Genomic DNA, 27,374 nt, shown 5'->3' with positions numbered 1-27,374 from the left:
TAATATTTAACCCTATTGAATTTTATTTTATTCCATTCAACCTAATATTCTAACCTGGCAAGATCCCATATGTTATTAATGTACCCCAATTTTGTAGTCCTCTGAAAATTGGATAAGCTTATTAACAATGTTCTCATCCAACTCACTGATAAAAAAAACAAACAAACAAACAAAAAAAACACTGTTCACTAGAACAGAGACACATAAGAAATGTGAGGTATTTATTACTGAAAATGTTTTTATGTGGAAAACAAACATTTTGGCTTTTTAAATACTTTCTCATTCTTCACATCAGTGTCATCTTTTCATGGAATGTTCAGATACCAGTAGTATTAAGCAACTTCTTTATTTTGGTCATCCTCCTCAATCGACCTGTATTTTTATGTGCAGTCTTATAAAATTGTGAATCACTGTACACATTTAGAACAAAACAGCACATGAAACAAATCATCAGAAAATGAATTACTCTTTCTCTAGAATATCTGAAAATCTTTTCAACCTGGTCTATTGTCACATAATAATCATTTCCTATTCACTATTTCTTTTACCTCTACCAGAGGCCAGAGGTATTTTAAAAATTTACTTGAAGGATAACAAGGCCCAAACTATATTTTCTGTTTCCTAGGAAACTAAAGGGAAACTCTGTCTTGAAGAAACTCTACCTCCTTCATATAATATACCCTTCCCCCCTTCACTTCAAGCAAAGTTTAGAAATTAACAGCATTGGCATTTTTCTTTTGGATAGCTTTCTAAATCCTAATGGAAAGCAGATTTGGAAACCGTGAAAGAGTAATTAAGTTACTTGATTATGTTTTAAAATAAATCAGTGAATCTAACATTATTTGGTGGGCGAACCATTTAAGCATTTCCTTTAATTTTCTTTGATTACTTCTTCAAAGAAAACATCATGCTAAGGACTTTCTTTGTGTTATTCACATAGTAGGCCCTTCAAATTGGCTACTGATAGCATTCCCTCCTCCCCTAGCAGTTTTCTTAGAGGGAAACTAGCAAGTTTTCTGCAATTTATTTAAAAGCATTTAGAAGTATGTCTTTCAGTTATAGAGTTTTTTTTTTTTAAGTCAGGGAAAGAAGGGAGGGAGGAAAGAAGTATGGAAGGAAGGAAGAAAGAAGGGAAGGAAGGAAGGAAGGAAGGAAGGAAGGAAGGAAGGAAGGAAGGAAGGAAGGAAGGAAGGAAGGAAGGAAGGAAAGAACGAAGGAAGAAAGGGAAGGAGAGAGAAAGAATGGGCCCTGGTATGGCAACTGGATCTATAATTGGAGAATATGTCTTCATATTCATCATACAACTTGTGTGACCATGGACAATTTACTTAATATTCCTAGGCCTCAGTTTCCTTACTTGTAAAATGAGATGTTTGAACAGGTAGTAAGTCTATTATCCAATGATCTTTTCTATTAAGAATTTTAAATGGACAACACTATGGACTCTAGTAATAATGACCACATTTATATGACAACTTTCAGGAAAGGTTTTCTTACGAATTTCCTCATTTCAATTTATAAGCACCCCTGTTAGGGGAGATTATCCTGTTTTGAAGATGAGGAAATTGAGGCTGCAAATTTACATGATTCAACTAAGACCACCCAGATTGTAAATGGTGGAGCCAGGACTCACACTATTATTATTATATCATTTGAGATATTGCCACAATTCAGCATGGTAGGTAATACTTACTATTTCATAAGAGGCAAGGAAATAGACTCAGAAATAGACTCACTGATAAATTCCATTTGTGGGGAGACTGCAGATCTGAATGCTCGTCTTTCTCGTTCTAAACCGAGCATCTTATGGTAGCATCAGAAAGCAAATGGAGTAATTCAAATATTACATTAATCCACATGGACTAGATACTAGGGAATATCTATTCACAAGTGAGACAGTCCCTTTTTTAAAATGAATTTATACATATTGCATGTGGAGAAGGTAAAAATGGTTTTGGACAAAGTTAATATTTGAAATGTTAATTTAGCAAATGAGCTTGAACAGCCCTGAAATTTAATTTGATTTCATTTAATTTCACCTGCAATTAAATAACTAAATAAATATAAAAAATAAAGGGCTATTATTGCAACATAGTTAAATAAGAAAAAGAATAATTGCTTTAAAGGTTTTTTTAAATTTTTCTATTGATGTTTATTATTTTTCACTATTAGAAAAACCCTTAATAAAAACAAGCACAAATTTTAAAATCTGTTTATTAATTCTGATTCTTAAAAATGGGAAAATAATAAGTTTAGTTGTTATCAAACTTTCTTTGACAACTAGTCATTAATACTATACTTTCCTCTCCTAAATTGCTCTTCTAAATGATATTTCAATATAGTATCAATTAATTGATTCCACCTTTATCTTTCTATCTTTCTTTCTATCTCATTGCTGCTCTCTACCTTACACTAATTTATTATCATAGTTAGTTTTCTGTGCCCCTTCTCATTATGTACTCTTTCTGTATGATGATGATCTTCAGAAGCATTGTTCATTTCTGTGCGTTTTTCTTCCTTGTCTATGCCTCTATTCCTCAATTTGCTTGAGGTTTGTCAGTAACAAATTTTCCCTTGAATCACATTCTTGGCTTTCTGTTTCTATTAAATTTCCTATTTTCTCTTTCCTTTTTTATCTCCATCCTAAAATCATAATCATTATCAACAAGCCTAAAGCACCATTAGCTCCTTTTCAACATTTTTAGAAGTACAAGTGAAAGCAACTATATCAATAGGCAACATTTCAGGAGTTCTGAAAAAGAATGGTATCAAGGAGAAGAAAGAAGAAAAATGTGTGTTATGAAATACTTATTTAGGCCTCTGATCATACTATTAGCAAATAATGTTATTTTTAAAAATAAGATTCATAACAACTATTTAGACATTTCTTAATATTATATAATTACTTATGCTTTTGGAAAGGAAAATGTTTAGTTTTTCTTTTGGAATCCAAAATAAACACATTTTAGGTAGTTACTGTATTTTTCATTTGTTTACTTTGCTATTTATTTTTTTTAAAAGAATTTGTTTAGAATTTAATGTTTCCCCTTTTTTTATTAATTCAGATATTTTTTGCATAAAGAAAATTATGTTTGAATCTTAATTGAATATTCCATTATTATTCAGAATAGATTGATGCTTTATTTATTTTTTTTAGTGCCCAACTGCCACAAAAGCAATATTTGGGGTTCATCTGAAAATAGTTGGAGACTGGACAGGTATGTAGAAAATGTATTTGGGGCCCAGATTTTATGGCATTTGGAAACAAGAATTTTCACTTCACAGTGAAGAATAATCAATACATCTTATTCATTCAATCACTCATTAAGTAATTAATCAAATTATTCATTTATTTATTCATTGATTTAATTATTTGTTTGTTAATGTATTGATCCATTTATTCCTTTATTTCCTTATTCATCTATCTATCTGTTTATCTTTCTGTACTGTTTCCCCCCTATTCACTTAATGGGGATTATAGTATGCCATTATGCCATTAAACTTCAACAAATGTTTACTGTCTAGATGCTTTGGTGGACTCAAAAAAGTCATGAGACACAGGGCCTACCTTTGAGCTTAAAATCTAGTTAAATAACAACATAAGGCAGTTTGTAATTATTCCTAAACTAATGATCCAGATAACGAGTGCTGTTAGAGTTCAGAGGAGAGAAAGAGATAGTAAACGAAAAGGAAAAGGGATGGAATCCAAAGCACAGATACAGAGGAGTTAGTTAGAAGGGCAGAGAAAAAGACTTGAAGAAAGAGATTATCCAGTACAAGAATGTGTTCAGTTGTGTCAAATTCAGTAGATGGAATATTAAGGCGAAGGAATGAGAAAAAAACCATTGGATTTGACAAATGAGAGATGTTAGTAATTTTGGGGAGATGAGATTGAAAAGGAAAATAGGAAAACAGATTAGTGAAGATTAAAAAATTAGTAAGAAAGAGGTATTGAAAATAGTGAGTTTAGAAAAATTTTCCCCCCAGAGTTTGAGAGAGAGAAAAGATGTAGTAATATTTCATAAAGAAATAGTAAGAACATTTATAAATGAATATATTGTCTCTTCCATTAGAACGTAAACTGCTTGAAGGCAGAAACTATTTAGCCACTTTTGCCTTTGCATCCCCAGTGCATTCTTGACATATAATATTTGATTAATCAATTCTTGTTGATTTATTATTAACAAAAATAGAGTTTTGAACACATCAATAACTACTTTCACCTTTTTTTTTTTTTTTACAAAACCTGATTCATTAGTCTGCTGAATGATAGCTAGATTACAAAATTGTACTATTACATAAAGCTCCAACTGATTTCTACCATCATGAAAGATTCTAGAAGGTGATATTGCTCTTCCTGATGAATTTTGCATTTCCCTAGGTGAGGAAATCATGTATAAGCTCAAGGAACTAATCCTTTTAAACCTGTTTTGAGATCTTATCTCAGTTACATTTTCACATTTTCAACTCATAAAATTACACTTTTTTGGGGAGGGAAAAAAAAATCAGTTGGAGCTCATCTTCAAGGTAATTTTAGATCACCTGGAGGTTTAAACTTGGAAACATCTCTTTGGGTTTTGTTTCATCTCTTTCCCTGAAGACTTCTTTATTCCTTTATACCTTTCTTCTTATTCACTTACTGTCACTGGATTAGATTTCCTGAACAGTTATGAACAGTGAAAAGGAAAATACATATGTAAATTTACGATGCAAACTTTTGGGGTGGCAATATTCAACAGTGATTTTTGCTAAACTTCAAAAACTGGAGTATTAGAGAAGCAATAATACTTGTTGGAATCTTTACAAACTGCTGACTCATTAGAATTGATAGATATTGATCTGATCTTACAAGGAGATGTTTTGGGCTAGAACCTGAAACAAGGTACTAAGTAGAACTAATTGATACAATGCTTGTGTTCATACCTTTATCGTTGGAGTTCACATGTTTGGGAGATTTCAGGGTTTAGTATGAGATATCCAAATTCATACCTCCCTTGAAGTTCTTAGGGCCAGGGGGCATGTTGGGAGATATCCCCCAATCCCTCTCTCTCATATATAAGAAACAGACAGAGGCTCTCGGAGAGAGTTCAGCTGAATTAGATTGAGAGGGGAGTGTCAGGTGAGCTCAGCCAGAAGCCCTCTCTCGGAAGAGAGTTACTTTGGATTAGAGAGAGTTATTTCGGAACATTGACTGGGTTCGGAGAGGAGCACTCTGGGAGGAAGCCCACAAGCCCTTTCTCCAAGGCAAGAGAGATTCATTCCATTATCCACTTGGCTGGCTGGAGGTTGAAGAAAGCAGAGGCAGAAGCAAAGGACAATCTGCAAGAGCTCTTAGAACCAAGGAGAGAGATAGGCTTCAACTAACTGGGCTATTTTGGAAGGAGAAAATAAACATTTGCATTTTCACCAGCTGGCTGCATTTTGGGTGATTATTACTTTTGACCAAAATTAAGGCTGCTTCCAGAAAACCTCCCCAAGAAACTCGCTCCCAGAGAGAACCATTATATTATTCTAAAGAAGAAGATCACCACAAATAGTGATTCAACTATGGAGGGAAACTAGGAAAAATAAGACTGAATCAGGAGAACTTTAATTTGGGCTTATCTCAAGTCATTTACTAGGTGTATGATTTTTGGCAAGTCACTTAATCTTGTCATTTTTGTTAACTCATCTGTAAAATGTGGATAATAATAGTGCCTATCTTACAAGGTCATTATGTGGATCAAATAAGAAAACATGTAGGGAGCATTCAAAAGCTTAAAGAGCTATATAAATGACAAATGGCCTTTAAATGTATATTATTTAATATTAATCATATATTTATTGCTGTACAAAAGTCATATCAATGGGTAGCTAATTCACAGTAAACAGAGTGAACTTAGAATCAGGAAGGCTCCTTTTCAAATTCAGATCTAGCCTCAGACACTTTATACCTGTGTGACCCAAGACAACCCACTTAACATTTTTTACCTCAGTTTCCTCATTTATAAAATGAGCTGAAGAAGGAAATGGCATACCACTCCAGTATTTTTGCTACAAAAATGCCAAATGAGGTCATGAAGACTTGGATGTGACTGAAAAATGACTAAACTACAGCTATTACTAAAAGCCAAATGAGAGCAACCTGAACATTTTCATATAGGCTTAAATATAAAGAATGAGGAAAATGTTTATAGAAATACTTGGGTTCAAGAAATATATACAAAGAATTTCTTAAGTCAATAAAATATCAAAGATATCAGATTATAAAAGCAAAGTCTCATAGTATACTCCCTTTTTCTAATCCTACCCTACTCTATACCTAGTTACCAATCACTAAAATATTTTTTAAATCTCTTAATGTTATTCAATTCATAAAAATATGTTAAAAATAATTCTAGGAACTTCATCATCTCCCACTTTAGCTTAATCCTAATAATGCTTAATGTTCTCATTTTCTTTTATATCTTTTTTATTGAAAAATGCCATGGAATAAAGGTATCTCAGAAACTGTAAGTTGCTGCTCAAAGAGTTCACTATTTATTCAGGGTTTTTCTATTAGATGTTACCTTGTTACTTGAGCATACATGTCAGACTAACATTTGAAATACTACATATGAATTCCATGTATTATAATTCATAAGAAATGTTTTTTCAGGTTACTTTTTAGACATAATTAAATACTCCTTTGGAGACAGGAATTTACCTTTTAGTTTAATGCATAAAAATAGATTTAAGATTACGAAAAGAAAAAAATGAATTTTACTTTTGACATTATGATTCATTAATTTTTTACCTTAATAAAATTTATTAAATAGAAGTGGATAAGATTATGTAGAGTGACTAAGATCAAAGGGATACAGTAATTCTTTTTGTTCTTTTAAAAAAAAATCAAAGATTATGCAATTAATTTTGAAGGATTGTAGAATTTTAAAGCTAAAAAGGATTACATAATATCTTGTTTTTTTACATCAAATATTTATTGATTAAATATTTTAATCAAATATTTTTTCTCATGAATTGTTTCAGAGTAGTTAATATTTTAGATCTGATGGAGAATATTAAGATGGCAAGTGTTATACCTAGGTTTATTCTCCCATGTCCTGGAATAGTACTTAATGGTAACAAAATATTTTAGAAGCAACCACAAGACAAAAAGGGATTAGATTCTATTTTTCATTTAGGTTCAATCCTTATATTTATCTTTTCTCTTTAATTTCCCCTACTAATGACATTTGAGAACTTATCTATCTCCTCTAAACCCTATTGCTTTCCAATAAGCTAATGTGGGCATATGCCAATTTATACTCTTTCCTACTTTTATTAGACATAGGTATTTCTCCCTCTGGTCAAATTCTCTTGGCTTTAGCTCAATTTACTCTCAGTGCTCCCCAAAACATAAGATTGTGAGGACTAGAATGGGAGGAGGAGTATGGTTGCTATGGCCTGTTTTACTAGAAAGTGTACTATATTTGAAATAAGAAGGTCAAGCTTGGATCTGCCTCCATCTTTTCCTGGATGTGTGACAGAAGATGAATCCTAGCTTTTTAGGCCTCAGTTTTCCATATATGTAAATCTATGAATAATTTTTCAAATTATTTTCAAGGGTGCTGTGGATGAAGTTTTTTTTATAAAATGCAAATTATCTACAAATCTTTAAAATGTTTTATTTATATATATTTTGTTTTATAATCACTTTTATTTTCTTTTTTGAATCATAATACAATATTTAATAAGCCTTCAAACATAAATTACTGGGCAAAGGACTTCTGTTTGAATAATGGGATATTGGAATGGAGTTGAGCATAAATTAGAATTTGATGAATGATTTATCACTTTTATTTCTGGAAAAAACCTTATCCCTACTCCTCCACTTCCCCTCTCTTTCCACATCTCCACCTTTCAACAAGATTCCTTATATAGTAAAGGCTGAAACAATAAGAGGAGGTAAAAAGCAATTGTAATACTAGCTAATACTCAAGTCTGAAAGTTTATGCACTATTATATTCAGTCCTCCAACACTGAAAAGTAGGAAGGCAATTTTATTCTTTGTGAGCTACCAATAGTATAGTGTTAAGAGCAGGAGGCAAGGATTCTAGTCCTGATTCTGCCTCTACTGCATCCTTTCAATGTCAGCTTTCTGTGAATTATGTGATCTAAAAGTTCCTTCCTGCCTCTAAATTCTATGAAGGTTCTTCTCTGCAAAATTCTTTGATTTCCAATGTTACCTTCTTAATGATTCTATTACTACCATGGAGAAGCTGATCTAAGGATAGCCATGCTGCTAAGTGTGAGACTAACAAAAAGTTCCCAGAAGGCTCATGATAGGAATCATCACTCAATGTCATTCCATTCAATTCACCATTCTATTTATTGTGCTACTCAGCTGTCCCATGCTAATATCTTAGGAGTATCTAAATATCTGTAAGGGTCTGATGGCACAGAGAGAAACAGCAAATGTCTCCATACAGGGTCATTTTAAGGGGGAAAAATTTTGGAAGCTTTAAAGTATTAAATATATTTCAGTTATTTTTCTTCCTTTAGGTTTAAAAGTTTACCAGAATTCATTTTTCTATTAACAAAATAGTCACATCTTCTTCATCAATGTCTGTAATACCTGCTTTCTGGGAGCGAATCACTGAGCTCTGTGAGCATCTTTTGGAAGATTGGACTTTATGCTATGACATTATGCTAGTATCTTGAGGTGGACTTTCATTCACATTCAACTCTTTGTTATCTCATTTAGGGTTTTGTGACAAAAATACTATAGTGATTTACCATTTCCTTCTCCTGTTCATTTTACAGAAAAGGATATGAAGCAAACAGAATAAATTGACTTTCCCAGGATCACAAAGCTAGCAAGTGTCTGAGGTGAATTTGAATTCAGGTCCTCCAGAGTCAGCATTTTATCCACTGTATTACTCTTTTTGCTAATATGTAGGAGTTCCTAAATACCTACTCTTTTGAGCCACTGGTTTTCAGATCAATTTCTATATATTTTGATTAAAAGTATGTTGAAGACTATTTTCCCTCATTGTAATGAGGGAATACTTTTTGCAAGATGAAGGACTTAGAATTTTATAAGTATGTGTATCACTTATACTTTGCAAATCCATCTAGGTCCCACCTAATAGATTAATTTTATTTTATTTATTCTACCAAAAGAGGGTGTATTGGAAAGGATGAGAAGTTTTTACATATAAGATGAAAGACAAATTATAAGAACATTTTAAATAGGAACAATGTGAAGGAACATGGAACTTATATTTATACTAGTATAGTATTAAATCAAGCTCTTGGCTAGTGTTCAGGTGCCAAATTTCTGGATTCTATAATGTCTGTCTACATGATTTCTTGTTATCTCTCCAAGAAGACATTTCTGTTGAAATAAAATCTTGTTGTTAGTTCATAATTTATCATTTCCCCGAAATGAAACCACATGGTGCATTTTTAATTTTGGCTTAATTATATTTTTATTCATCCAAAATTCCTATCAGTCTATTTTTTGGATTAATTTATTCTTGTCTGATCATGTCATATGGTGATATTTTAATGGTCTTTATTAGATGGTTAGATGGCTTTATAAAGGCAGTTAACTAAAATGTGAAAATATGTTATTTATTTTTTTGTGTGTGTGAATGTGTGTTGTGTGAAAGAGACAAAGAGAAAGAAAGAGAGCGAGAAAGAGACAGAGACAGAGAGAGACAGAGACACAGAGACAGAGAGAGAGAGAGAAAGAGAGAGAGAGAGAGAGAGAGAGAGAGAGAGAGAGAGAGAGAGAGAGAGAACATGAGAGAGGTTGTCTGTTTATTTGTTATTCTTGTGCTGTATATTAATAAGATTAACATTGGGAAACCTTGCACTGAAGTAATGTATGTATGATATGCATTTTTTCCTATCAGAAACATCTATTAGTGCAACATTTAATGATCAGAATGAGTACATGAAGTTCTCAAATATAGGATCATTGATTTTGAGTTGTAAGGTATTTCAGGAGCCACTCAATGAAACCCTATAATTTTATTGATGAAGAAACTGAAGGCCAAAGTAGATTAGAAATGTGTCCAGAACCATAGATGAACCATAGGTGAAATTTCAATTCAAGGCTGAAAGTGGATTCCAGCATATTGTGGTGTAAAGAATATTGGGTTTGGAGTTAAAGCTAAGATTTGAATATGGATCCTCTTAAACCACATCTTGTACCTTTCCCACTATATCTTGTCAGAAAAGGCCTTCTACAATCTGGAAATGATTTCCTGAAATTTTCTTCTGACATTCCATTCCATTTAACTGAACACATTTTTGCCATTCTCATGTACTTGTTTATCATTTGAATCTAATAGGTGAGGGTTTATCTCAGTATTTAGGGAGAAGGAAGGTAACTTTTTAAAAAGTCCCTGTCCTACATTGCAATAATAGTCAGCCAGGGCAACATTCCTAGTTTCTTTTTCTAAGTCAGACATCTTGGAGGCTGTAGGTGAGGAGGAAATAGGAAAGGGGCAAAAGGTTTCTCAATATGAAATCCTTTGGGATTTTACCTCCTTTTTTGGAATTACCTTTAGAGTTAGTTTGAGAGACAGTTTTGTTGTAATAAGTGTCTAACTTCCCTGAGGGACTACTTTGAGGAGTAAATAATAATTTAGCTTTATGAGTTCTGCTATTTTTAATAAATCGATTATACTTGTTACAGATTTAGAGCTGCAGGGAAGGTATTAGTCTCATTACTATATTTCATAACTTCAAGTTAAGAAAAAATAAAGCAATTAAGAACAGTTTTATTAGCTAATATTTGGTGCTACTGAAACAGCTGCTTTAAAATTACTCAATGAGTGAACCTACTTCCAATAGAACTACTTTTCCCCCTAATTTCTTCAATACAAAAGCAATTCACTTTGAGTCTCATTGAAAATATTGTTTAGCTAGTTTTATAGAATATAGTATTATTGAAAGACATTATGACATTGTCTATCCACATAATTCCTACTTATCCCAAAGTGGTACTTTAATATCTCATCAGACTTTGGATTTGACCCTAGGTCTTCAAAGCTTATTCCAATGAATTTCCTATTTTGTGTATGTATGTTTGTGTGTGTGTGTGTGTGTGTGTGTGTGTGTGTGTGTGTATCAATTTAGAGACTTTGTATATACCTCCTATACCATCCCAAATAAGCATCAGTAGATCTTAATGCCAAAATACTTATTGCCAGAAAGTTGGTAAATATATGCTTGTATCACACACACATAAGAGATTTATGGTCATGGAGTCAGGAAGACCTAAATTCAGATCTAGTTTTATATAATGATTGTGTGGTCCTCCACAAAGCACCTAACTTCTCAGTGCAAATGGGCTCACTTCCTGCATATCCTTGATTTAGAAAACCACATATTAACATCATCTTCTATTGTGTTTTTTGTTTTATTAAACATTTTACTATTATATTTTAGACCATTTTTGATACTTCTTCTCCAGGAAATGTTCTAATACTTTAAATTACAAAGTTGTTACTGACATACTTTGGTAGTGGAGTTACTCAATGGATGCTCCTTGCACCACTTAAATAGATACATTCATACACTCAAGAATCATACTTGGATCCACTTACATATATGTGCATACACATACACACTTAACTATATATTCCACATTAGAGGCTTGTGTAGACAGATACAATTCTCCTAATCCTAGAGATTTATATTATGTTCAACGTATGTGAAACATACATATCTATATGTTTCTATGTATATATGCATATCTCCATAAACTAGACAAAATTCTAAGAATCCCCAAGCTTTTGTGGTCATCTTTCACAGTAATGAAGGTAGAGTAATGGAAAAGGGAACAGAAATGCTAAGAATGACATCTTTTAAACCACCCCTAAACATTTGTTTATGATTCATTGAAGGACATGGATAAAACAAAATCATACAAGAAGAGGAGGAATGAATCCATTTTATTTAAGCCTTTCAGCTAGGATTTCATCTCTGTTAGTGGAGAAAATACCCATCCCAATGACATCACAGATCCATCAAAGAACTGTCATATTGCAATTAATCCCTAATGAATGTAAGCTGGATTTAATCATAGCTGAAGAAAACAGAGACATACTTCTCAGAGAACTTACTGATTTACTTCATCAGGAAAATGAGATGTGCCTTGTGCGAACATTGCCATTTAAATGCCCATCTGTTTTCAGGAAAGAGGATAGATTGTTTTTCCCTTGGTTCTCGGTTTATGAATGTGAAATTCATGCTGCCATTTTTTTTTTAGTAGCTGACAGCTCACTTTATAATGTCTCTGAGAAGATATAGTGGCTGATTAGCAAGTGACTATAATGCTCTACTTGTCAGGGCATTTTCTCCCCTTTGGCTACATTTAACAAACTCAGAAAAAAAAAAGGCAATGGATATGGAAAGAGACTGAGGAATGTGCTATTTAATCAAAAATCTCAAAGTCTAAAAATAAAAACTAAACAGATTTAGTATTTGATGGACACAGAATGATTTGTGTATGTGTGTGTGCATGCATTTCTATGAAATGAAGATTTAAAATCACTTTTAATTAATCTTTTAGGTAGTTTATAAATATCATATACATAATTGGTCAGGTTTTTTATCTTCTGATATTTATATATACACTAATAGGAAATAGGGCTTATAAGCATTTTCCTCAGCAACACATCTTAATGTCAAGAATATTAATGCTACATTTAGATATTGCATGAATTTGGCTTAATATTTTATAAAACCTGAGTTAGTGTAAAAAAAAGTCAAAGGAAAGAATTTCATGCCACATTTTAATTATGAAGAGCAATAGGTTCCTATCTGAAGATAGCATGACAAAATGAGTAGTTGTCTTCTGAGTCTAGATGACATCTGATGTATACTGAATGAATGAATCTAAACAAGTCATTTGTCCTTTCAGTTGCCTTCTCCACCCCTACAAAAACAAACAAAAAAACCCAACCTAAATTATAAATTATAAAACAGTTTTGAAATGCTTGATTGTAGGGCAACCTTTTTATGTGTGGACTCCTTTGACAGTCTTTGACAGCTTTTGGATTCTATCTCAGAATATATAATTTTTAAAATTCATATTTGGAGGAAATATTCATTTTCAATTAGAGATTAGTGAAATAATGACAATATTTTTCAATTTAAGTTCACATATACCTTGATATTTATCACCTATTCCTTGAGATTTTCTGGATCCCAGGTGAAGAATATTTGATCTAAAAAGTTTTCTCATCAGGAGTTCCCTATACAAATTAAATTCCACATCTAATTCAAAAGAGGAATAAGCATTTATAGAATATATACTATGCTAAGTGCTTTACAAACATTTTTATTTGACCTTCAAAAAAAGGTCCAAAGTAGTTAATGTTATTATTCCCATTTTTAGAGTTGCTAAAACTGAGTCAGTCAAGGTTAAGTAACTTTCCCATGGTTACAACTAGGTGACAGTGAATAGAGTAGTGGATTTGGAATAAGGAAGACTCATGATTTCAAATCTGGCTTTAGACACTTAGTAGCCGTGAGACCCCGGGCAACCCTGTTTGTCTCAGTTTCCTCATTGGTAAAATAAACTGGAGAAGGCAATGACAAAAATTTCTGAGGCAAAATTTGAACGCAGATCTTCTTGACACTGACTTGATTACCTACTCCACTTCTAATCTATCTCTTCCTCCTGTCACTGAATCAGTTCTGAAATCCTACCTCCTCTCTTACTACTTAGAAATAACTACAAGAAGAAAGTGACAATTAACCCTAACTTAAGGCTCCTGTTCCTTTAAAAGCAAATACAAGAACTATTACCACAATTCCCAACACCCCTTCTTTTTAACAATTTTCCCCTCCCTCTCACAGTTCTATAGGTTAAACTTGGACACCAACCAAGTTAGATGGATATAGAATCCAAATAGGGCTGAAAATAAAGGTGCCCATCAAGTTGTTGGACACACTAATGGAGAAAAAATGCCACACTATTGTTCAAAGTAATTTGCAAGTAAAATGTTTTTATTTTGTACCTTCAAAAACTATTTTTTAAAAAATAGGTGAGGTACATGATTAACATGCAGAGAGAATCAAGGAAGTTAAAAAATTGAGTTAAACATTATTATGCCATTAAACAGGGATCAAAGAGCAGCCATTAAATATGCCAAACACCAAAGCCACAAATCTTAGAGACTAGACAAGAAACTGTCTGGGTCTGGAAGCAATAGGTCTGAGGCCAAATTTGTGTGTCTGTGTACACATGTGCATGTGTTCATGCTGGGAAGAATGCATGTAGCTCCTTACCACAGAGGTCAGAAAAAAACAAAACAAAACAAAACGAGGCGGGAGCAAATTCTTCCCCTCATGATAATTTTTTCACACACAGTAGCTTCATTTTAGGATGACTATAGCTGGAACCTCTAAATTTTTTAGTGCTCCTTCCCCCTCTCCCTTTTTAGCTGAAGGCGTTGAAAGTGTGATTCAGAAAGTAATTGCTTCTAAAAAAATAGGAGCCTTAAGTCAGGATTAATTGTCACTTTCTTCTAGTAGGAGAGGAGGTGGGATTTCAGAACTGATTGAATGACAGGCGGAAGAAGTAGAGAAAGAGTGGAGTAGGTAAATCAGACCTTCTAGGAATGCAGATTAGGAGAGACTTGAAGATGGAAATGAGATAAAGGGAGGGTTGGAGATAATTGCCTAGAAGCACTAGAGGGATTGGTTAGGAAGAGATGAAGATAAGTAAGGATGTAAGAACACTCTAGAAATGTTTTATTAATTTTTTTATACTATAATCATTCTCCTGTATTCCACATTACATTCCTGTACTCCATTTTTTTTTTAAACCTGTATGATCGGGAACTATGTGGAGAAAGGGGAGAAAAGAAAAAAAGAGAAGGTAAACAAAGCATTTCAAGATGGTAACTTTAAAAATATATTTAGCATCCTTTACTCATTAGAGACCATTGCCTTTTCAGGGAAATGAGAAACGTGTGTTCTAATGTCAACATTGTTATTTCTAATGTTTATGAATAATTTATTTATAAATTAAATCTAATTTTTATTGTCCTTTGGTATTGTCTTCACATATTTTATTGCATTTATTGTGATTTTTTTTTGTTTTTTTAACTTTAGATTGGCTCATGAGCCTTGTTGTATATAGATACATACATATATATGTACTGACTTTTTTTATTATTTGTTACAACTCCATTACATTCTTATACCATAATTTCTTCAGCTGTTATCCAATTAACACTTGTTTTCCATTTTTGTTTTGTTTCTACCATAGAAAGTGATGTTATTGCTCTTTTGAGGATTTATATGGTCTTTCTTTCTATCATTGATCACCTTGTATTATGTTCTTTAATGGAATCTTGGCTTTGACCTTTCAAGGAATTTTTCTTATATGATTGCAAATTGTTTTCCAAAATGGTTTGAAATATTTAGAAGTCCCCCAAAACTATATTAGGATGACCCTCCATAGCTCTTCTAACATTCACTATTTTCATCAGTGAAAAGGATTCATTTTCTGGGTTCATTTAGGTGATTATTGAAATCTTTTGTAAATCTGAAAAACCTATATTCTGTTTTCACCAATTTGATTTGTGGGAGAAGCCCTGGTAAAAGGAATCAGCAGAGTTAGATTTAAAATGGGAATTTAGTATAAAATAGAAGAATAGATTTCCAGTCTATTAATGTATTGCCTTCAACCAGATATTTTATTAGCAATACTTAATTTCAAAAAGTCAGATTTCAATGTTTTAGTGATGAAAAAGGAAATTAATGACTTTTATTCCATTCTACAAGAGGCACCAATATCTTACATGGAATTATAGATTTAGATTTAGTCACTTATTCAATTGCCATCTATTAAACACTTACTATGTGCCAGGTAGTCTGTTAAATACTAGGGATTCTAAGAAAGGTAAAAGTTAGTCCCTGCTCTCAAGGAATTCACAGCCTAACTGGGGAAACAACATGCAAACACCAATGCACAAAAAAGATTTATACAAGTTCTTTTTGACATAGAATAAGGCACAGAAAAGGTATTCAAAGACTTTTTTAATCCAATCCCCTTGTTTTATATATGAAGATCCTGAGACTTAGGCAGGTTAAGTATCAGGGCTGGAATTTGAATTTAGGTTTTCTGACTCTAGAACCAATACTCTTTCTACTCTCTTCTGTTCTGCTGACTCTTTAGATCTTGGGTTTAACTTATGAACTGTTGGTCCCTCCTTCTAAAGGTCTTAGTAAAAGTACTAAAAAGAGCAGCATTTATACTGTACTTTTCCATGCTTCCTTTTACTGTAATGGTTTCTAAACATGTCTTTTCTTCTCTTCTTCATAATAGAATTCTTACTATGTCTTTTACATTCCTGTGACAATTGCCTCTATTCCTCAAATAATGTCTCAGGAAATATTTATTAAATATTTTAAGGAATTATTTTCCTCTTTCTTTAGGATCTCAGATTTGGGCTACCAGCTGCTGTCCATGGTCATAGAGGTCATGTCAGAGCAGAATTTGTATACAGGTCTCTTGATCCAAATTCAGTACTTTTTTAGGTCTTGAATCCAAGTTGAGTGCTTTTGACTATACCTCTTGACCTAAGAATAAGAATATAACATGATGTCTAAATAATTATCAGAAGATTAAAGACATTTTCTACTCTATGTGTAATTTCTATATAGAGTCCAAACTGAAATGCATAAGAAGTGCCATTTGCTTCTCTGGTATTGTTTTGGATTTCTTTCATCTACTTTTGATTGCAGATCCTGCACCTACATTCTTCACCATTCCTTACTACACTGCCCCCCCCATTCCACCTTGAACTTGTCTCCTTATTTTATAGATATAAGAAGAGAGAAGGATGATTGTTTGGTGGGAAAGGAGAGTGGAGGAGGAGAACTATTTTTCTACTTAGGCAACTGAAATTTGTTGTTCGCTTGTTTATATTGTGTCCAACTCTCATGACTACAATTGGAATTTTCTTGGCAAAGATACTGGAATGGTTTACCATTTCCTTCTCAGATCAATTTGTAGATAAAGAATTTAGGCAGACAGGGTTAAGTGACTTGCCTTGGGTCATACAGCTAGTAAGTATCTGAGGCCAGATTTGAACTCAAGAAGATGAATCTTCCTGACTTCAAGCCTATTATTCTAGCCACTGGGCCACAGCTTGCTGCCTTAATTGAAATTTATAATCTACTATTATTTGGGAATCTGGTAGAACAGGTTAAATTCCTCATGGTAGTTCTTCAGATGTCTGAAAACATAAATCACATCCTTCCTAAACACGTCCAATTTTGTACCCTTTTTTTTTCAGACACTAAAGGAAGAAAAAATAAGAATTTTGGCCTGAGGCAAGAAGTGAACAGGGAACCTTACTGATGGGTATAATTAGCACATTTCTTTATAGTTTGTACTCTGAGATTTTCTTATGCCATTTAGAATAATCTGTGCTGTTTAAAGTTTTTGCTTTTTTGGAGTAGAATAAAAGCCATTAGTATAATAGGGTAGTAGATTTAGAGATTTTGCAGGTGAAAAAAACAAACAAAAAGCAAATCAACAACCTGAGTTCTAGAGAGGCAAAATGACTTATCTTAGTTTACAGAAAAAGAAGGATAACTGGGATTCAAACTTAAATCCAGTCAATGTAACAACAACAGTGTTCATCCAATTGTTCCCAGGTTGTATACTTCTCTCATTTCTGCTGATTCTGACTTACCATCTTCTTTTTCTCCTTCTTAGTTGGCGGTCCCTTATGCACAGATAAAGATTCAGGAAGATCTGAATTCCAATATAATTTCAGATGTCTACTGTCTTAACCTCTGTCTGCTTCATTTCCCTCTTGTAAAATGAGTATAATAATAGCACCTACCTCCCAGGGTTGTTATTAAGATCAAATGATATAACATTAGTAAAGTCATAACATAGTGCCTAGTACATAGTCAGCACATAGTCAGCAATAAATGCTTATTCTCTTCCCTTCCCTTTTATCAACACATTTCTCTGAGCAGTGGATTACAACGACTAACTCCACTTCCTGTTCACCTGCTAATTTCTTAAGATTTATACTTGGAAGGAATCTTACTGTTAACTGAAGGAAAAGTGCAGTAGGGAGGTCTGTGGATGATAAGATCTTTTGAAAAGGAATTCCTTATTTTACCGAGTGATGAGTCAAAAGTAGAGGGAAAAAAATCAGGAAATATACTTTTGGGTGGCCATTCTGAGCCAAATTTCACCATAGAGTAATTATTGAAAAAAATGTAAAATAACTAAATTAGTAGGAATTTAGCATTGGAATTCTTTAAACATCTTTTGTTGCTTGATGTCTATGTTTGTATTACTTCTGGTTTTAATGTGAGGTTAATGCTAAATCCATACTCTGTGATTTCATTTTTAAAAGGCTCACAGTAATAGAATTTTCATATTCTGTGAAATTCTTTTTGTGTTGCTGACAGTCTTGCATAAATTCATTTTTCTGTGTCAGATCTTCTAAATGAAGTTTCTTCATTTTTTGCCTCAATTTAATTTTTTAAAAATAAATTCCCCTGTAGTGGATTCCAAGCAACCATCTACATTCTTTCTTAGATACTAATTATTTTGCATCAGCTGTTCCAAGTTGTATTCTCTTGCCTGGAATATGGAAATATTTTTGCCTGATGAAGGTTTTTATTGCATTAAAATTTGTCATAGTGAGATCTAATGTACACATAATTTTTGCTTAGATTATTCTGCAAGCCATTCTGAAATGCCACTATTTAAACCATTTGAACTGTTAGAGAACGTGAAATTCTACACTACTAACTAGATTTCACCAAAGAATAAATTACAAGCAAAAATATAAGCTATTTTGTGACATTATTGTACCTTGCTGTGGTAAGAATAAATTTGTAAATTTGAGAGATGATCTTAGAGAACATTAATAAAGATACCTAAGTCTAAACAATTAATATTTTTTTCTTTGAAACTTCAATTTTTAGACTTACATGAACTGATGCTAACTGAAGTGAGCAGAACCAAGTGAAAACTGTACTTAATAACAAGTTTATGTGATAATCAACTGTGATGGATTTGGCCCTTTTCAACAGTGAGGTGATTCAAAGCAATTTCAATAAACTTGTTAGGGAAAATGCTGTCTACATCCAGAAAGAGAGAGAGAACTATGGAGACTGAATGTGGATCAAAGCATAGTATTTTCACCTTTGTTGTTTGTTTATTTGCTTGACTTTTTTCCCATTTTGTGTTTGTTTTTTCTCTTTTGATCTGCTTTTTTTGTGCAGCATGATGAATATGGAAAAAACTTCATTTTTACAAGATGTAAAATTCCAAATTGCAAGTGCATGTTAGGTGGCTTTTTTGTTTTGTTTTGTTTTGTTTATTTGATTTTTGTTCTAAGGAGAAAATACAGCTACTCTGGTTTTAATTTCAAATTCTCATGTCTATGCTAAATATAGACAATGTGGAACCATTTGCCCATTTTGTGACAACAGTGAACTAATTCTCGCAGACATTTGTTTTTAAAAATTATTCCCATACCCCCACTTTCTAAAGTTTTTAAATATGTCTTAGGCTCTCTAGTTTCAAGAAAATACAAAGATAGTATGGTATTTGCAGGGAAAAGAGCTCTGCACTCAGGGGAAATAGGGGTTATATCACTAGAAGATGTTGGATCAAATATCTGAAAATTTCCTTATCTGAAAAATAAGGGTGTTGGCCCCAATGACCTCTAACATTAATATTACTAGAAAGACATCTAGGAGGGATGAGGGGGGAAAGTGATAAAAAAAAGATTATGTCCACATGATTTAGCTTTCAATATAAAAGACCATTTCATGTGGAACATACATGTTAGGAGAAAAGAACAAAATAAATAACTTGTTCCTCTTAGCAAAGAATATGTTGCTGACATACTGGTGGTTTTATAAGCTTTGTGTTTTTAGACCTAGTACTCTTATGAAAGCTATCTTATATTTATATAGTTCCATTGATGGTTGTCCTTGGGTAGTTTAAGGGATTCACTAGGATACCAGCATAATCCCAACCACCACTGAAGTGTTTACTGCTATAAGTGGAGGAGGAAGACAGAGATTGGGCATTTAAAAAAAATCTTAATTGTATTATATTTTTTCCATGCAAATATAGTTTTTAACATTCATTTTTGTGAGGTTTGGAATTCCAATTTTTTCTTTCTCCCCCCCTTCTCTTCCTCCTCCCAAAGACAACAAGCCATCTGATAATAGGCTATGCATGTACAATCATGTTAAACATATTTCCATGTTAGTCATATTGTGAAAGAAGAGTCAGAACAAAAGGGGAAAACCATGAAAAAGATAAATAAATTTAAAAAGTAAAATAGTAAGCTATGATATGCATTTAGACTTAATTGTTCCTTCTCTAGTTGTGGATGGCATTATCATGGGTCTTTTGGAGTTGCCTTACATCATTTTGCTGAAAAGAACAAAATCTGTCAACAAGAATCATCATACAATGTTACTGCTACTTTATACAATGTTTTCCTGGTTCTGCTCATATAACTTAGCCTTACTTCATGTATATATTTTTAAGATTTTTCTAAAATCTGCCTGCTCATCATTTTACAATACAATAGTATTCTATTATCATCATATACTATAAGAACAAGCACTTATTAAATGACGATTTAGTTCCTAGCATATAATACTTTGTGCCTGGGATTAATAGCTTTAAAAATGTCTTATCTGCTCACAAGATAGTGGATGTTAAGCTGAAAAGTACTTTAGAGATGACCCAGTCTAGGTGATCTAGATCACATACTATAAGTAAGAAGCATTTGTATGATTCAAACCCTCTGGTTAAAAATATTGCATCTGTTATGATATGAATTTAAAATTACATTTCTAGTGACAACTGGTTCTTCAGACATTTCAGTCATGCCTGATTCTTTGTGACCCTATTTAGAGTTTTCTTGGCAAAGATACTGTAATGGTTTGACATTTCATCTTCCAAATCATTTAACAAATGAGGAATCTGAGGAAAATAGGTTAAGATGACTTGTTCAGCATCACACAGTTACTGTCAGGCTAGATTTAAACTCAGGAAGAATATTCCTTAGTCCAAAGCTGGCACTCTATCCACTGTGCCATCTAGCTGTCCTTTTCAAAGGAAAATCATGGCTTAATCTTGTCTTTCTTAGACCACAGTGTCTTTTTTCATTGTGAGGTATTCTTTGAACATTAATTCTTCAATCTCAGTCATTAGCAACATTTCTTTATTAGATCAGAAAAGATAAATAGCTTATAATAAACAAGAAAAACAAGAAAAATAGTTTTTTTTCTTTTTTTGGAATCAGGGAAATTCAGGTAATTATATTATTGCATCATCAGGTTGCCTGATGTCCTTAACAAAAGGTGGGAAAAATTCGGATTACTCACAGACAGATAAATGCACTAGCATTAAATATCATTTCAAAGAAGAGCTCACCTCCAAGCCTTTGCCATGCCTACATGAATGCCCAGTAGGAACAAATATCTCTGGACTTATAAATTTTAAGACAAAAATTAATATCCTCTTGTTTCTGCTGTAAGGAAACTTACTTTTATAGTTTTTGTTGTAGTCAGGGAAATGTTGGAAGAGAACTGAGATTCTCTCTATTTATATCTCTGAAGCACTGGATTTAAGAATTAGAAAGAGATCCTAGCGATTGTATGTTAGAGAGTTGAAATGGCTTACCTCAAATCACAAAGTACATTAGAGCATTGAGTGATACCCAGTCCTGGAGACAGGAAGATGAGTTTAAATCTGACCTCAGATACTTGCTCACTGTGTGATCCCAGGCAAGTCACTTAAACTCTGATTGCCTCAGTTTTCTTAGCTGTAAAATGGAGATGATGAGAATACCATCTGCTTCCTCCTCAGTTGCTGTGAGGATCAAATGAGATAATGACTGTTGAGCACTTAACACAATGCATGGTTACATATTGAATACTGTCTGATAGTTAAATATTATTGTTGTTAATATTTTGGTTCTCTATGTCTAGTTTCCTGTTTAGTAACCATTGTTCTTTTTTTCTGTACCATGTAACATCACAAAATAATAATTATAGCTTATTGTCAATGGTTGGTTAGTTCAGTTCATTGGAGCATAGCATAAACCAGGTGTGTTTGTTCCTGAATCCAGTCTTACTATTGGACCAGTAAATCCAAACATTCTGTAGTCATATCTGACTTCTCTCCACCTATCACTTCTTTTACCAATATGTTTGTGTAGTTCAAATGTAGGCCAAGAAGAGAAGTATGAATGGATCATTACAAATCTCTTTCTACTGCTAGGAGAAAATAACAATTAAGAATAGGTAGTAGTTTTACCTTGCTCTAATAAATCTGTACCATTATTATACTACATAATGGAAAGTCTTTGAATACTAAAATTGTTTGAGGGAGTAAAAGTGAAGCTGGTTCAACTGGGGCTGTTTTCATAAGTCTGTCCTAACTTCATACATAAGAGTGCTTCCATAGCTTTGCAAGAAGCTTTTATTTCAGTGGGGCCTCTTGCAAAGCTCAAGAATGGAATGAAAAAGCAAAGAATAAAATTTCTCTCTCTCTCTCCCTTCCCCTTTCCCTTTCCCTTTCTCTTTTCTTTTCCCTCTTCCTCTTTTTACTCTCTTTACAATTTCTCAATTTTCTATAGACTAAAATTTAAATGCTTTGGTTTTGAATTCAAATTCTTTCAATTATCTGTTCTTAACTTTTTCTTACCTCATTTTGCCAAATAATCTTTTACAGGCAAACTGATCTGCTGACTGTCTGCTATCAATATACTGGAGTTTTAGATCTCTAGCCTTGAACTGAATGAGCCTCTTTATACTCTCTCCCCTCCTGGAATGCTGCTTCCCTTTGTATTTTATCCATCTGTCTGAATCTTACCCAGCCTTCAAAGATTTAACTTAAATTCCATTCGCTCTATAATGTCAGAATCAAGAGAACTCTTACATTGTTATCCATACTTGAAAAGAATCCCCTTTCCATCATATAGAACGTTAGCCCATTGGAATTTGATATTTGTATTTCCAGTGTTTAGGACAGAATCTAACATATATTACTTAATATATAGTTTTAATTGATTGAATAATATGGATAAGGAATCTTGACCTACAATGAAGGTCAAGCTCTGTCTTTCCCTTCCAATTATAGATAACTCCATTTTGTTAGAAAATTGTTTCCCTTCATCATGTTTAAATTTATCTTCTTGTAACTTTTATTCATTGTTCTTAGCTCTCTATTTTTGGATCAAGTAGGATAATTCTGTTATCTTTTTCATGTAGTCCTTCAGATACTTTCAGAGAGTTCTTTTTTCTTCCCCAAGTCATCTCTTCTTCAGGCTAAAAATCTTCCATTCCTTCAAGTTGCCCTAATTTGGTATTATCTTACAGTCCTTCATTATTCTGGTTGCCCTCTGGCTTGTTAATATTTTCCTTAAAGTGTGTTTCCCACAAGTGAAAATATGAATAGAAATGTGCTTTGATCAGGGCAGAAAACAGTTGGATTGCCATCTACCTCTTTCTGGATACTCTGGCTCTGTTAATACAGCCTTACATTTCATTTCAACCCAAAAGGCTCTCTCACCCTCATAAGAATCATGAAAATTTATACCATTCGTTTTGCATTTAAACACAGACTGCCATAGGACAACTCTTTATTTTACTGACCTTGTGTGTGTATGTATGTGTGTGTGTGTTTGTGTGTGTGCATTATTATTGTTTCTTACATTATTATTATCATCTACAACTTTGTGGTATTTATTCTCTCTAATGATAGACTTCCTGTCCTCCACTTAACAGACCACATTTGGCAGATTACTGTCAGTTCTAAGTGACGCATTTTTAGGAAGAACATTGACAAACTGAAGAAAGAACAGAGGAGGGAAATTAAGATGATTGCAGACTGGTCAAAACTATATTTGAGCAAGGATTTCCTCCACAACAGAATCACGGTGAAAGACTTAATATCATGTCCAAAAATGTCATAGGAAATGAGACTGTTTAGCTTGAGAAAGATTTATGAGAGACATGACAGTTGTCTTCAAGTATTTAAGAGATATAATATAGAAGGAGGATTAGTTTTCTTTTGTTTGGTCCTAGAAGACAGAACTAAGAAATTTAGTTAAAAATGCAGGTTACCCAGTTATTTTTATGGTAACAAAGAATTGGAAAATGAGTAGATGCCCATTAATTGATGAATGGCTGAATAAGTGTGGTATATGAAAGTAATTGAATATTGTTCTATAAAAATGGCGAACAAACTGATTTGAAGAAAACATGGAAAGATTTACATGAACTGATGCTGAGCAAAACAAGCAGAACCAGGAATACATTGTACACAGTAAAAGCAAGAATCTGTTGATCAACTATGAAAGACTTGGTTCTTCTTGGTGGTTCAGGGATCCAAAGTAATCCCAATAGATTTTGAACAGAAAATGATCTGCATCCAGACACTATGGATTGAATTATGAAGATTGAATAGAAATCAATACATGCTATATTCACTTCTTCTTTCTGCTTTTTTTTCTTTCCCATGGTTTTTCTCTTTTGTTTGATTTTTCCTTCCCAACACAATTAATAAAACAATATATATTAAAATAAATAAGTTTTTACAAATTCAGGCTACCAAATTTGGCTCAGTTTTGGGAGGAGAGTGTAAAAACTCAACTTCTTAACAATTATAATTATTGAAAAAGTGGAACAGGTTAACTTAGGAGATAGTAAATTGTTATGAGTTCAAATGTTGGAGTTCTTGTTCTTCTCAAAGCACAGCCGGTTTAGAGGCTTAGAGCCCTCCGAATATCTCCAAATCCAAAGGTTCTGTCCTTCAGCCTCTGCCTCTGCTTTCTTCAGCCTCCAACCAACACAGAGATGGAATGTCTCTCTTGTCTCCTTCTGGGGAGCCCAGCCACCAACTACAGTGGTGTGAGATGAAGATGAATCTGGTTGTCCACTGAACTCTCCACTCGTAGCTTTATCCTCTGAAAACCCTTCATCTGCCACCAGAGTCGCTCCTCTCGAGTCCAGCTGAACTCTCTTCTGCGACCAGCCAGCCAAGAGGAAAAAATGTATTCTGTCTTAGATCCCTCTCGCTGGCCTTTTATCTGACTCTTCTGAGAGAATGGGATTATGGGTTTTCTCCCATAGTGCTCTCTGGCCCAAAGAGCTTTAAGGGAGGTGTGGACTCCCTTGAAGTTAGAAAGTTTACTTTGTGAAGCTGGCATACTTGTAACTCCAATGAGTAAAGGTGTGAACACAAGCCTTGTATTAATTAGTTCTACTTAGTACCTTGTTTCAGGTTCTGGCCAAAATCTTCTTGTAAGATTAAATCAACTCTAATTAATTAGCAGTTAGTAAGGATTCCAACAGTAAATTCCCTATTACTAGAGATTTTCAGGTGGAATTTACAATCCTATTTAATCAATCATTAGACATTTATTAAGTCTTATTTTGTGCCAAATAAATCATATAAATCCTAGGGATATGAACTTTTCTAATTCTACAATTCAGATAGTTAAAAAAATGTTTGATTTGTAATATAGTTTTATCTTAATTCTCTTCACTTGGAGCCTTGAGCAGCAATTGAAAAATGTGCCTACTAGGCTGAGTGTAGGTAGCCTCATTTTTCTCCTGAGTTGTGGGATGCAGAATTGTGAAGAGAAGCTTTGCTTTCAGTTAATTATCATTGATGCTTATTTGTATCTAGAATGCTTAAACTTTATTAGCTAATAGTATTGTAGTATTAAAGGCAAGCAGAATTATTTTCTGCAGTGATCAATGTTTGAACAATTTTATCTTCTCCATAAGATTCAGTGTCTTTTTTCTTTCCTTTTTTTTTCTTTTTACTATTTACTTCATAAAGACAACTATAGAAGGTATACACAAATAGTGTCATTTATTACTGACTCTTGAATTTCTCACAAATGACATCTCATGACTCTAGTTTCTTCTAGCCCCTGTCACTATTTTGTTGGGTCTTACTCTGTTCTGTCTTGAGGAATAAGACAGCAATAAAGCCCGTTACAAAGGTTATGATGACATTGTTGGAGTTTTCCCTACCAGGCCTTTTAAGATGTCTAAATCTCAGGGAAGGAGATATCTCTTCTTCATCTCAGATATTCAAGGTTCATCAAACCTCTTAAGACAGAAAAGAAACTTGAATTACTATGCTAAAAGATCTACTGTCTAGGGGTTCTTCTATAATTCTGAGGGATTGCTAAATATCGGAATTATCTGAGATGTCTTTAAATGAGAGTGCATTACTGTTAAGTGTAAGAAGTCTATCCTTTTTTCTCAGAGAACTAGAATATTCACTAATGACCATTGAGCTGGTTTGAGGACTCCAAAAAAATGCTTTAATTCAAAAGATCCCTACAATAATTCTTGAACTGTTTCCTTATCTCTCGATAAAATGAAATTTTCTGTTATTTATTTTTCCTTCAAATTCATCCATACAAGCCGATAGCATAAGCAATTTTTCTAGATTTTTAAATATGCATTATTCAGATTATTTTCTGGTAAGTGATCTAGTCAGAACTTAGTTAAACTTGCTTTAAATATTAGAGTTTATTCCCACCACATCTTCCCAAAACTTTCTCTTCTTTGTGAGATCATATTTCATGGTCCATGAATTGCAATATTAAATGGTACCCTCAAGAACTGGATCCGTTACTAATTCTGTTACTTAACAGAAATGGGTCATTCAGAAAGTATATATCACATATATTTCTACAAATTAATGGGTTTTATTGATCCTTTTTTTCAGTCTCTCCATTCCCATTGACTCTTCCACACTGATCTCCCATAGTAGCATGACCCCTTGAGGGGAAAAAATAGTTAAGCAATGTAAATTAACTCATCAGTCTATGCTTGACAATGTATGCTTCCTTCTATATACTGTTTTTTCTGCCAATAGGAAAGAATTCCCACTATCTTGAATAGAGATAGTCATTTAATAAATGAGTGTTTACTGAGTATTCCTGTGTGTTCTGCATTATACTAAGATGGAAAAATATGAAACACTCTTTGCTATCAAGGCCTTTTAAATTTAATTAATAAGTGTGGAGTAATTAGAGGTTTCAGTGAGTTTCCAGTCACTTGATGTCTTCAAGTGGAATCTGGATAATCATTTATCAAGGATATTATAGAGATAACTCATGCATTATTGGACTTAATATCTAAAGATGGTTCCCTTCAATGTTTCTATGAAGTAGAAGTGTGTTACACTGTAATACAGAAGTAGTGTGTGAGTGTATCTGTCTGTGAAAGTGTATATGAGTGTGTAAGAATGTGTTTGTGTGTGTGTGTGTATGTGTGTGTGTGTGTGTGTTTGTGTATGCTTTCAAGTCACAAAATAAAAATCTCGGTTTATGCATGTTTTACAT

The 27,374-nt window shown here is 33.1% G+C and overlaps 1 protein-coding gene across 3 annotated transcripts in view; it reads left to right on the top strand.

Annotated features, from left to right (window-relative positions):
* NOX4 (NADPH oxidase 4) overlaps positions 1–27,374 on the top strand; it is a 254,554-nt gene that overhangs the window by 126,516 nt on the left and 100,664 nt on the right. For all 3 annotated transcript variants that reach the window (XM_051987303.1, XM_051987302.1, XM_051987304.1), the window contains one exon: positions 3,158–3,218. In XM_051987303.1, the coding sequence (XP_051843263.1) occupies positions 3,158–3,218 (61 nt within the window). The remainder of the gene's footprint in view (positions 1–3,157; positions 3,219–27,374) is intronic.

Source organism: Antechinus flavipes, chromosome 3, assembly GCF_016432865.1.
Source record: "Antechinus flavipes isolate AdamAnt ecotype Samford, QLD, Australia chromosome 3, AdamAnt_v2, whole genome shotgun sequence".
Classification (NCBI taxonomy): Eukaryota; Metazoa; Chordata; class Mammalia; order Dasyuromorphia; family Dasyuridae; genus Antechinus; species Antechinus flavipes.
The sequence above is the reverse complement of the archived record's forward strand: the minus strand, read 5'-3'. Positions and strand labels throughout refer to the sequence as shown.